This window comes from Notechis scutatus, chromosome 1 (genome assembly GCF_049901735.1).
Source record: "Notechis scutatus isolate UNSWTSFEM ecotype Mainland chromosome 1, rNotScu1.2, whole genome shotgun sequence".
Classification (NCBI taxonomy): Eukaryota; Metazoa; Chordata; class Lepidosauria; order Squamata; family Elapidae; genus Notechis; species Notechis scutatus.
The window spans coordinates 135,346,812-135,360,286 of record NC_142009.1 but is presented as its reverse complement, the minus strand read 5'-3'; the positions used below and the strand labels follow the sequence as shown (position 1 = coordinate 135,360,286).

General features: G+C 38.9%; 1 protein-coding gene across 3 annotated transcripts in view; it reads left to right on the top strand.

Moving 5' to 3' along the window:
• Positions 1 to 13,475, top strand: part of LOC148133009 (uncharacterized) — a 92,823-nt gene that overhangs the window by 19,551 nt on the left and 59,797 nt on the right. Inside the window, exon 3 of one of the 3 annotated variants that reach the window (XM_087946769.1) lies at positions 8,222 to 8,357. The exons of the other annotated variants lie outside the window; for them this stretch is intronic. Within the exon in view, the coding sequence (XP_087802895.1) occupies positions 8,222 to 8,357 (136 nt within the window). The remainder of the gene's footprint in view (positions 1 to 8,221; positions 8,358 to 13,475) is intronic. 3 annotated transcript variants of the gene reach the window in all.

The following is a 13,475-nucleotide window of genomic DNA, read 5'->3' as shown; positions in this document are numbered from 1 at the left end:
AGCAGTGGAAAAATCACAAGCAGTGAATTGCAGAAGGCAGCTTTACTTGGAACAGTTTACATTCTACGATGATACCTTTAACACCATCAAACATCAACATCTGGTCCTGGAAAGGGACTTGATAGGTAGATAAAAATGTCAAATTCAGTCTAAACATCTGGTTGACTGTGACCACCACCACCACCACCCTCATTGCAAAATCTGAAAATAAATGATTTGTTAATCTACTTCTTCAAAAATGTTGCATAAGAAATGTCTGGTTTTCAGACAGGGGGTATGATCTCCCCAATATTGTTGATGTTTTGCAATCATTCTCAGGCTTCTTGCTAAGACCTTTCAAAATTGTGAAAATAGAAGCCGAAGTCTCAAACTCTCAAAAGTACCAAAACAAGCAAACCAACAAACCAAAGCTTGTACATACACAAAGAAAGAGAAATACCCACCCTCCCCAAATTACAGGAACAACTATAGAAATTCAAGGACTATAACTACCCAAATTGATTTTATAAAACTGTGGTTTATTGTTACAGGCTTGTCTAAAGTGTGTCTAAACAGAAATGGGCTGTTTTGTGGTTCGGTACAATATATTAAGGAAGCATAACCACTGTTCTGGGCAAACAATACAGTTTCAAAAAGAAAAAAAAATAAACGGGAGGAAAATTGGCCGGGGGGTGGGGGGAGAAAGACCAACAAAAGCTAGTGTCAGAAAGGACAGAAGATGGTAGACTGAAAAATCGCAGCTAAGTAGCCTCAAATCTTGTTGACACTATGTACGAAAGAAATAAACCAGAAAACTGATGAATTTTGAGCATATGAAACTATTGGTTAAAATACAGGGATCATATTTTGCCCTTCAAATTGTAAAGCCTTTATAGAGAACCAGCCAACTGAAGGTATTAGCACCTTTTGTAGCAACATGGTAGAATGGACATAGACAACCATGTAATTGGTTGCACTGCATGATGTGCCATTTTTCCCTCAAAGCCATAGCATCAGGTATAAAGCCAATAGATGTGTCATACTTCTCTCTCCTCAAAGGTAAGTCACAGAATGCCACACACAATTGTTACAAAACCGTTCCGTAGTGTATTTCCTACATTCAGGGGACTGACCAAATCAGACATATTTCTGTGACTGGGGCAATTATATTGGATAGCACAACCAATGCTTACAAGGGCAAAAGGATAACAGAACTGATGCAGAGGAAAAAGGCAAAGAAAGCAAAGCTATGAAAGACAGCAGCACTGTATATACGTAGAAGAGAGAAAGGGAGAAAAAAAGTAAGATACTTCTAATTGTAAAAAAAACCCCTCCTACTGAGGTCCTAAGTGCAGGGCATTTGATAATTATTTACAGTCAGAAAAGATACTGTAAAGGAAGTACACATAGGGAAATGAAATGTATGAAACTTAACGAGACAACAAACATGTGAAGGGAGAGATGCCTTGGGGAAAAAAGAAATGGTTTGCAAATCAGAAAGCTCCTAATAAAGAAGAAAACTAAGACAAAAAGCATAAAGGAAGGCAGAAGGGAATATTATAAAGTTATCATGACAAAAATGGCAGGTTGTCAGTGACAATCTGGCAAAGCAGAAGCAAAGTTTCTGATATAAATTGTTCTTATAACACCCCGAGTTTGTTATAGTTTGAAAACAGAACAGCAAGTGTTTCAAACAGTAAATGTATAATGGCGTTAATTAAGTTGGTAAATGTCACCACCCCTAGAAGATACAATTAGATTTCCACTATCATGGAGGATACAGAAGTATGTTGGGTTCTGGTTGCGAAAAATGTGAAATATTTTTAGAATAAGAACAGAGAGAAAAAGCAGAGAGCAGGGAGAAATCCAAGAAATATTTTTTTTAAACCCATTTACAACTAAAGTGATGTGAAAATTGGTGGAAAACAGAAAATGGTGGATTGGAAGCAGAGGTGGTATTCAGCAGGTTCTGACCAGTTCTGGAGAACCGGTAGCAGAAATTTTGAGTAGTTCAGAGAACCAGCAAATACCACCTCTGACTTTACAGTATCCTTCCCCTGCCACACCCACCAAGCCACACCCACAGAACCGGTAGTAAAAAAAAATTGAATCCCACCCCTGATGGGAAGTAAACATATTTTTAAAAATTGTTTAAAAATGTAGATTTTTGTACAGACTGGAAGAGCACAATTCCAGGTTTGGATATGGTCAAGGTACATTGACTGCAACCTCCCAGAGGACCTCCAGTGATTACTAAATTGTAATTTTTGATGGGACAGAATAATGGAAGAGAACCAACAGAATGTAGAGCTTAAGATGTTGGACTATGAACAAGGAAATCCAGTTTCTAGTTATCTTAGTCAAGGACGGTAGTTACTCCTACCTAAGCCCCAAAATGGCATCAGGCACTGTGACAAACCAGAAGAAACATAAAAATCCCTCACTGGATTTATAGTTTCTCTGTGAGAAATAGATGAACACAATGCAAAAATAAGTGAATTTTTCTCACTGGCAGCCAAGTGGGGAAAAGAAGATCCACAACAACAATGGCACTGAAAGGGAAATTGCTAGGCTCATGAGTGGGAGTAGTCACATTAATATTAATGAATTAAATTAATAGCAATTCAACTGAAATATAAATGGAATCAGATTCAGTTTTCCTCTAGTTCTAGCATTTTGAGAACTACAGCTGCAGCATGTCCTTCTCTGAAAAACATTGTATATTCCTGTTATAAGAGTAACAAGAAACTTGTAAATTGTGTAAAAGTAGTTCAAGGGTAAACATAACACTGAGGCTGCTTATATCCCAAAAGACAGGAAAATATCAATGGCAAAGAAGAGAGGATGTCAAATTCCTTTACATCTTTAACAGCAGGGGTGGAATTCAAATTTTTAACAACTGGTTCTGTGGGTGTGGCTTAGTTGGTGGGCGTGGCTTGGTGGTCATATCACTGGGTGGAAATGGCTTGGAGGTCATGCTATTGGCTGGGTGTGGCCAACTCAATATCATTCACATCGAGGCACGCATCTCCTCGTCTGGCCTCTCATGACTGTGGGGATGCTGCAACAGTCATAAGTGTGAAAATGGTCATAAGTCACTTTTTTTCAGTGCCATTGTAACTTTGAATGGTCACTCCACACAAGCAAAGTACCAGCAAAGGAGGGGAAAAAAACTCCAGAGATGTTCCTGAGACAGGAAGTCTAGTCCTGCCAAGAATGTAATAAGGGTTAATGGAGAGGCAGTTTCCATAAACAACACCAGAATGTTTCCTTCCTGTCTTCCTTACAGGATTAGGCCAGTAATTTCTTCTAACAACCGGTTCTCCGAACTGCTTAGAATGTTAACAACCAGTTCTAGTGAATAGGTGCAAACTGTAGAATCCCACCCCTGTCTAACAGTGAGAAGGACACGTTAGAAATAAAAGCTGTAGAAAATATTGAATTATTGTATGGAAAACCAAATAGCAATACTGTACTTCCCTTCCTGTATTAAGACGGCTAGTTGTTCCTTTTCTTTCTAATATTCTTTCTAATATTTTTATAGACAGAATGAAATTCTTGGGTCATATAATTTGACTTATTCTTTCCTGTATTTATCAGCAACTCACTGACTTATAAGCGGACAATACACTTGGAATTTACCTGTGGAGGTGGTTAGCATCATCAAGTTTCTGGGTGTGCAGCTAACGAGTAGGCTATCTTGGTTGCTCAACAGTGAGACACTGGTGAAGCAGGCAGAGCAGTGCCTGCATCTTCTGAGTGAGAAAAGTACATCTTCCTTCCACTGCCCTTATCACTTTCTACAGAGGGAGGACCGAGAGCATCCTGCCATATTGCATTACAGTCTGGTTTGGAAGCATCACTGCTTCAGACAGGAAGGCAGTGCAGAGAGTGGTGAGCATGGTAGAAAGGTTTATTTACAGTTCACTCCCTTCTATCCAGGACATAGTATATAAGCGATGCTTGAGCAGGGTCCGCAGGATTGTCTGGGATGCCACACATCCTCTTCATGACCTGTTTTCCTTGTTACCTTCTGGGAGGAAGCTTCGTGGTATCCAAAGCAGAACATCCAGATTCAGTCACAGTTTTGTTCCACATAGCATCAACCTTGCGAACTCTCAAGTTTCCTCTTTCCACTTATGTATTCAAGATGACAGTGATTAATATTTATTTTATACATATGTATGAGTGTAGATTATGCATGTGTGTCTATAGCATGTGGATATGTGTGGATATGTATGTATGGGTAGATATATACTTTCTTTTGAGAGCAGACAACGGAATTTCATTTTCAGTGTGGACCAGTGTGCTCACAGTAAAAAATGGTAATAAAGGTTACCTTACCTTATCTTATCCTTGTTATTTATGGTGTCCTAAGTTTTGTGGTTGTATGAATCCATGGTGTTAGAGCTGTGCCTAGTGCTTGTTTCCAAAACATGGCCACGATGGCCTTCTGCCTCTGAAACCAGACCTAGCTGGAAACTATAATCAATTGTCTTGTTTGCAAAGCAGTGTTCAGCACAAGGCATCCTCAGAAATGTCAGAAAGGCAAAGCAAGAGTAGAGTACCCATGGAGGCAGGCAACAGCCTTGGACCATAACTGGACTGTCCAAAACAAGATTATAGAGCCTAGTCTTATCCTCCTCTTCCTCTTCCTCATTCAACTTTATGATGTTGCCCTATTGGTGACAAGGAATTGGCCATCAATTACATAATTAGAATTAGAATTATCATTGTAAAGGAGAACATGTAGAAATGGTGGGTGCCATCATACCTCCAACTCCAAAGCAAAGAGCTGCATCTTCATCTTCATCATCATCATCATATCATATCTCTCCCTCTCTCCCTCTCTCTCTCTCTTTCTGCTTCTAGGTGACATTGCCCTTTGGCCTTGCACACTATCCCCATATTAAGGTGCCTAAAACCAATGCAATATACAGATATGGTGCAGAAAATGTAACTGTGAATCAGGAATGAAAGGAAGCACCTGAAGCAGTACTCTGGCAGCAAGAAGTAGAAAATGCAGAAGTCTGTTATCAATCTAGAAAGCCATAGTAACTACCTAGAGATATCAATTCTAGAGGAACACCTTAGCAGAATTCCTAGCCACCACTGTTATTTGTTGGCATGGTTGCTTTTGAAGCAACAAGATCAGGCAAAGCACTACTAGCATCCCATCCAGGAATGCTGCGTAGCTCATCAAAAGTGAGACACATCACCTGGCTTTTCCTGGACCTCCTTCTCCCTTTTAATCATCTTCATTCAGAATGGGGTTCATCTCTGTAGTGGTGGGCCTACATACAAACTACTTGAAAAGCCCATGTTCCACCTTTCTGCATCTCTGGATTCCTAGTCTCCTCCACGTTACACCACCTAATTTAGTGAACCAGTATTTTGATCTCATCCATAGGTCAAAAGGAAGCTAGGATTAAAGGGGCTCAGGATAGCAATACTGAATGCTACATGGCTTAAACAAGAAAGAAGGAAAGAGTGGGTTGTGGAAGTGGCTTAGGAGGGAACATTAATTTGAGCACTGCCTTGTCAGTAACAATAACAACATAATTGATGAGGTCACATTGCTTGGGTAGTTATTATACTTCTACCTTGCAAAAAAAACAACACTGGCTTTGGAATACACATAATAATCAACTATTTTCACATAAACATTAAACCCTATTACAAGAATTTAAAGCCAATAAATAAAGCAAAAGCAATATGGTAAATTATTAGGAGTTCTCTGTCTCTTCACCATAAATGACGATACTGAGTTACAAATATATTCAAGAAGTTATTTTTATTTCTACCCAACAGTGGTTACTGATATATCTAAAAGAGAATTATCAGAGGCTTCTTTCTTCTGACCTGGCCATTTGATGTTCTGCAACTTAATTAAACAATTATGTGATCCCATCACAATTCATTTTGGTTTGGGTCACTGCAACCCCTGGCCATTATTGTTGGTAGAACATCTTGTGCGGGAGGAGCGATTTACCATGCTACCACTCTAATTATTCCTCTCCTTTATACATCTGCTAAGAGCCCAAGTTTGATCATCTCTATACTAAATGATTACATTAACAGCTGATGTGGGCAGGCAACTTTGTACTCACACAAAAGAGGGACTGACCTCCTAGAAAATGCAGGAGGCAGAACATACATCAAATGCAGCTGACTTGGCTTTTATTCCTGGTTTATTGAGACGATTGGGCCTGAAGAGTATCAGGCATAGCTGAATTTTAGACTCTGGCAAACTCTATACTATCTCTGGAAAAGGTGCCCCAGGCAATGCTTAATTTTTAGCTCTACCTCCTCTTTCTTGTTTGTTTTGAATTAGTATTTTATATCAAGTAGCACAAAAGTTTCACTTGGCCATGTGGCAGCAGTATGAGAATTTGGCTGCCCAACATTTGATTAATATTAAGAATTTATTAGCAATAGAATAATTTTGCTAAGGACAAATAGACAGCAGGGGTGGGATTCCACCAGTTCACACCTGTTCGCTAGAACTGGTTGTTAACATTCGAAGCAGTTTGGAGAACCGGTTGTTATAAGAAATTACTGTCCTAATCCTGTAAGGAAAGCAGGAAGGAAACATTCTGATGTTGCTTACAGAAACTGCCTCTCCATTAACCCTTATTACACTCTTGGCAGGACTAGACTTCCTGTCTCAGGAACTTGTCTGGAGTCTTTTTCCCCTTCTTTGCTGGTACTTTGCTTGGAGTGACTGTTCAAAGTTATAATGGCACTAAAAAGGGTGACATGACCATTTTTCACACTTACGACTGTTGCAGCATCCCCACAGTCATGAGAGGCTAGGCAAGGAGATGCGTGCCTCAATGTGAGTGATATTGAGTTGGCCATACCCAGCCAATAACATGATCACCAAGCCATGTCCACCCAGTCACATGACCACCAAGCCACGCCCACCACCTAAGTCATGCCCACAGAACCGGTTGTTAAAAAATTTGAATCCCACCCCTGATAGACAGCTGTGGTTATACCTATCGGCTCAATAGCACTGATGCAGATTTTGAAAGCGTCCACCCACTCTCGAACACAATCAGGGTAGACAGATAGATGCAATCAACATGCGGGCCACATCAAAGGTGCAAAAAGGTGAGTATTATTAAAATCTCTTGCCCAGCACTGGCTGCAAGCACTATCATCTGAGTAATTAAAAAACTAATCTGCCTCTGTAAGGGACCTGTGCTGGACACTAAAACGTAGCTTATTCTCCTGGTGTTGAACTGAGGGGCGTTTGAACGTTTAACCAAAGGAGGGAGATCTGTCTAGCAGTGTTGCCAGGATTGAAAGAATACCCTTGGTCTTCCTAATTTCTAGGGTGGATTTTTTTTTTCTTCCTCCTCCTCAGTCCTGACGTTCCAGGAGAACCCTCAGGAACAGAAAGAGAGCCCCAGTCAAGCACTCACTTGAACTCTTAAAACAAAAATTTGAAACATGAAATCTGAAGTCTGTCCACGTGGAACAGTTCTAGACATGATCTAACGGAGCCGTTGATGTTTCCCTTCACTCTCAATACTACAATCTCTTTGACTGCCCGGTCTTACATTATGCTCACATGGACTAAGAGTTTCTGTTGTTTTATTTAGAAGGTGGGATCTTGTGAGAAGGTAGCTGAGACCATATAGGATATTAGATTCTCCTTGGGATCCAGCATACAATTCTTACTATCTATTGGAATTAACCGGAGGCTGGGTCTTTCCAATTCTGGGGATTAGCAACCCAAAGGAACCAGTAATTGGTCTTGGTAGAAAATATAACCAATGTACTATATAAAGCACTTACTTGTCCTGTATTTGCTTTCCGTACAAGTCCCTCCCTGTCTGAAAATGATAATGTTCTTGAGGGTGGTGAATTGCTCTTTGCGTTTGATTCAACTGCAAGCATGGCCAACTGGTTAGCCTAGTAAAAAGTTGGTTGGCCTCTGTGAGAATGGGCCATTGGGCTAGATGGGACAGGAATCAGACCCAGCATGGTACTGCTATTTTATCTATGAGCTCTGGTGGCACAGTAGTTTGCATGCAGTATTGCAGGCTAACTCTGCCCACAGCCTGGAGTTTGATCCTGACCGGCTCAATGTTGACTCAGCTTTCCATCCTTCTGAGGTCTGTAAAATGAGTAGCCAGTTGGTTAGGGGCAATATGCTGACTCTATAAACTGCTTAGAGAGGGCTATAAAGTACTATGGGGTAGTATAAAAGGCTAATGCTATTGCTATCTAGCCACCAAGAAAGAAGATCAGAATCTGTGAGGCGTGGAAAGCCAGTGATCAAAATGGATCTCTGATGAAGCACCACTCAGCCAAATTCGGCCACTTGTTCTACAGCATTCCTTGCTTACAATTCAGGAGAAGACAAGGTAAGCCTGATTTGGTCAATGATTAGATCTATCCCTCTACCTTGAAGTAGCTTTTGGATAGAGTCTTAGTGTAGCCATATATGTTTGTCCTTGCTCCTGAAATCACAATGTAAATTTCAGGATATTTCTCTTCCAACAAAGAAGGAAATGTCTAAATAGGAATCTAGAGTAACATCCCTCTGTAGCTGTATTCATGTTGACAAGTCTGATTTCTCTGTGCAGGTTCTGGCTAATAATGAATCTGTTGGTTGGTTAGTTAGTTAGTTACTGCAAGTGGTTGAAATTGGCTAACCAAACTGAAAAAGGGCCAAAGGCCAGCTGAAGTAAGTTATGACGCAATAAAATCGAGTTCTATGAACTCTGACTCACACTAAACAATGTGCCAGTCAGGGTTTTGAATGAATGCAGTGCTATTGACCAGACACTCCTTCGTGGGTAAAGTGTTTCAGGTTATGGGAAAAGATTAAGTTACTTATCACATGTAAAAATAAACACTGGGAAGCTTACCTGCCTTTGAACCATATGATAACTTATCTTAATTGGGAGCACTCTGAAACTTGGTTTTCCATTACATACATCATTCTGCAACTTTCATGGCATTTTAACATTCCTGAAAAGATTGCCTTTCTTTGTCAACTTCAGGAAAGAGTGACAGGTGAATAAAACAAGAGGTGAAAACCTTTGTTTTAGCTCGGCACCTGGGTAAAATCAAGGAGACAGATCCAAGGACAAAATCTTCTAGATATGGTCTGATGGTCTGCTATCTGTTCAAAATTTTCCAACAAAATGGATACTCAAGGAGAACCCCGTTTTAAAATAGGTCTTACAGGATAATGATTCTGGGAATAATTTGACTAGTGTATTCATCACTATTCAGTGTCTAATGCACATAAACAGAAGAATAAAAATGAAAAACCCAGAAAATAGAATAGAAATAGAGACAGAGTTGTGATAAAGGAGGAATAGGATATAAAATTAGAGAAACTGGTGGACAAAGTTGTTTTATCAATAGCCAAAATGCTTTCTGGTACTTTATTTATTTTTATTTATTTATTTTGTCAAGCAATTATAAGATAACAGGTATAAGTATAAACATAGTTATGAATACATGAAATGGATACATATAAGAAAAATAAAACAAAAATAATAATAAAAGAAACAATAGGACGGGGACGGTAGGAATGTTTGTGCGCTTATGCATGCTCCCTACAGACCTCTTAGGAAAGGGGTGAGGTCAATAGTAGACAGTCTAAGGTTAAAGTTTTTGGAGAACAATAGGCTTTGCTCAGACCAATGGATGTAATAATACAGTGCCATCCTTTTAGAATGCCATGGACAAGTTCTATGTATTAAGACATTTCAGCACACGCAGGAGCTCTTGAGATGATTTACAAACTAAAATATACTAGACCTGCATGGTGACAGAGCTTTGTGCCAACGAAATGATTTACAAAGAGAATGCAGCTTGCTTCAGGGAGACCCAACGATGAAACCTTTCACCTTGATAAGATGCTTTGTTCCTCTAGCACATCCAGTAGCCAAAAGAGGCTTCAGGAGTAAAACAAAGTGACATATTTTTACTCTCTTTTTAGAAGCAGCGGCAACTGTGTGGCTTTACAAAGCGTTGTTGAAAGGTTGCTGCACTCAAAGTGTCACAAAAGCAAAAGAGTCCTTTTAGCTTTTGTGCAGCCCTGCAAAGTATGCCAATACAAACAGAATTAAAACTGAAATTATAATCAGAGTAAAAGCATACAACCCTTCATTTAAACCCTATTAAAAGCCAGCAGAATATACATACAAGCATACGTACATACATGCATGCATACATACAAATGTGTGTGTGTGTGTGTGTGTGTGTGTGTGTGTGTGTGCACGCCAGCAATGCTTTTAGAGCAATAGAGAGTGGATTTCTCAAAAGGGATGATGATTATTCCTCCTTGGTCTGTCCTTTCTTTTAAAAAAGAAAAAAGCAAGCGAGCAGAACAACTTTATGTTCCTTCTACCCTTCCTCCCAAGCAGCTTGGAGACTTCATAATCTTACAACAATAACTTTGGTTGCTTTAGATTTAAAGCACACTTATCCATGACTGAGCACTACACTAAGCTATGTCTGGACCCAAGTGGCTTGCATTTGGCTTACTAGGTTCCGTGAAGTCAGCCACCATGGAATGTAAATCCAGAGTTTATTATTTGGTGTGGTTTATTCAATCCACCATAATTAAGCATACAATGGCATGGCCCGGTGTGCAAAAGCTGTACCTGAATCTAGTAACGTTCACTGCAAGTTAAATGGATGCAGAATTGCCCTCTTGAAAATCCCGTGAACTTCATAATGAGGAACTAAGCCCAGACCAGTGGTGGGATTCACATTTTTTTTTAACTACCGGTTCTGTGGGCGTGGCTTGGTGGGCGTGGCAAGGGAAGGATACTGTAAAATCTCCAGTCAGAAAGTGGTATTTGCCGGTTCTCCGAACTACTCAAATTTTCTGCTACCGGTTCTCCAGAACTGGTCAGAACCTGCTGAATACCATCTCTGGCCCAGACTTCCCATCTTTAAATTCTTCAAATTAACACAGCATTGATTTTTCTAATTATCAATTCCATATGTGTATGTGTGTCTGTCTGTCTGTCTGTCTGTCTGTCTGTGTGCATCTATTATCATACACATACACACATATGCACACTCACAAAACATGACCATACAAAATTGTTCTATGTATCTGAGTGAGTTGATTTCCTGGACAGCTAACAAAGCCTCATAGATTTTAGAATACAAGTGCATTGTATCCCTCTCTTGCTCTGCTCTCTTTTTCTACTTATCAGACGTGTTGCTAAATCATTCTCATTCTGCACATTTTTTCCTCCTGCTTGTTTCTTCCTTATCTCTCCACCCTGACCCTTGTGCAAACAGGTTTCTGTGACATAAATATGCAAACAGAAATAGCACTCGAACAGTTTTTGTTTTGAGTAATCTGCCATATGGAATGATAATTCCTGAGTATAAGGGATGCCAGTTCAAGTGGTATCATGCAGAGGTGAGCAAGAAGAACTTGTCAGTAGAAAGTGACAGGAGAAATCAAAACCATCTGAAGTTGGGGCTTTTTACTTTTTACTTTTTATTATTACTTTCAGATTGTGTGGGTGACTTGAAAGCCAGATCACACAAAAAGGGCTCTATTCCCCAGTATAATAGAAATATTAAGTGAAACCTTAATTCATTCCTACCATCACACTGAATAGAATAAAATAGTATGGGAATGAGAATAGACTAGAATAGGAATAGGAGTAAGAGTAGCAGTTGAATAGAATAGAATAGAATAGAATAGAATAGAATAGAATAGAATAGAATAGAATAGAATAGAATAGAATAGAATTCTTTATTGGTCAAGTGTGATTGGACACACAAGGAATTTGTCTCTGGTGAATAAGTTCTCATTGTACATACAAACAACAAAGCGATAGGTCATATATCAGAGATCATAGTTGCAATCATTAATCATAAGATACAACCACATGTGACAAATCATAAGATACCAATAAAGGAAGGTAATAGGAAAGATGAGAAAATGAGAAAGATGAGAAGGATTATAGCCTTGGATTGTGGACGGTGTTCAGGAAATATCCAGGATTGAAGGCATAATCAAATTCATGCTCAACCAAAATCATCCTTCCAGTTTACAGCATGCTGGTGGTTGCAGAGAAGTTGAGAAAATTCTGATCCAGAAAATTGTTAAGAAGAGGAGATATACCCACGCAATTCCTAAACCCATTCCTTTGCAGAGATTGGATTCCAGCCAATGTGATCATATCTGCTGGAGAATGACATCAGTGCAACAGCCAGATTCCATCAGCACACATGCACACTCATTCTAAAGAACAGCTGAGATACAACAGTTCCTGTGGTTGGGATTAGGATTGGGGACACTCAGACTGAAACCCAACATCAGCCACAGAAGCTCCATACTGTAAATTGGTATCTCTCCTCCTAATTCATTCACATGATTGTTATTGAAGAGGGAGAGAAATAGAGAGGGAAATATGTAAATGCTTTCTCCTGGTAGAAAAAAACAAATAATGAATCTAAGTACAACAATAGTGGGAGATGAAGAATAGAGTGAATGGTATATTAAATATATCTATATGGCTGCTTCAAATGTCAGAAAAAGGCCGTGTGATGAAGAATACAGAAATGGTAGGGGGCCACATTGGTGGATCTGCTGCTCATTTGAATATTTGATGTATAATTTAATATACCCACTATGCAGATTTAAGATAGAAAGTAATATGCACACACCAGAAAATGCACTAATATGCCACCAATTGAAATTTCTTTTGAAGCTTATGGCAGGGTTTTTAAAAAAACAAAACACAAAGAGCTTCCTCTATCTTGATGCATCTGAAAACCCTAGTTCCATTTAAAACTGCATTAGAGAAAATCCAGGTTTTTTAATTACGTAGAGTCTGATTCAGAAAATTGGATTTCTTGGATGCATTGATCAAAAGATCATCAAACTTAATGGAAATGTGACTAGAAATATTTCTCTGGGAAAAAATGCAAACTGGTTCAGAAATAAAGGATTCTTTATAATAAAACAAAAAAATGTAGTCAAATTTATGGTAGAGATGGTAGATTTTTAAGCACTACCATAGACTGCATTTACACACTCAGATAATATAAGTTTTAAGCCCCGTAGGATATCAGCAAAACTGAATTACAATCTCTAGGAAACCATAAATAATAAAGAACACAGAAATATTTCACAAATGATTAAAACAGAATTAAAAGGCCCCCACAGACTGGCGAATGATTACACAAAACAAAATGATATCGTTAGTTATTCATTTCCTTTTTCATTTGAAAACAGTGGTATAAATGTATAGAGGTGTTCTATTTTATTAATCTATTGAGATGCTGTCACAGATTATAACAATTACCTCTTTGCACTTGCTTATTAGGTAGAAATGCTTCCTTTCCAACACTCTTCCCATTCAATGCCGAATTTTCTAACCCTTTTTCTAAGTGCCCATAAAGTTCTCGGCTTCATTTAACCTTATCTATTTAGATTCTTTTAATTTAAGAACAAATTAATGGAAATTTAGCATGCTGCAAACAGAATA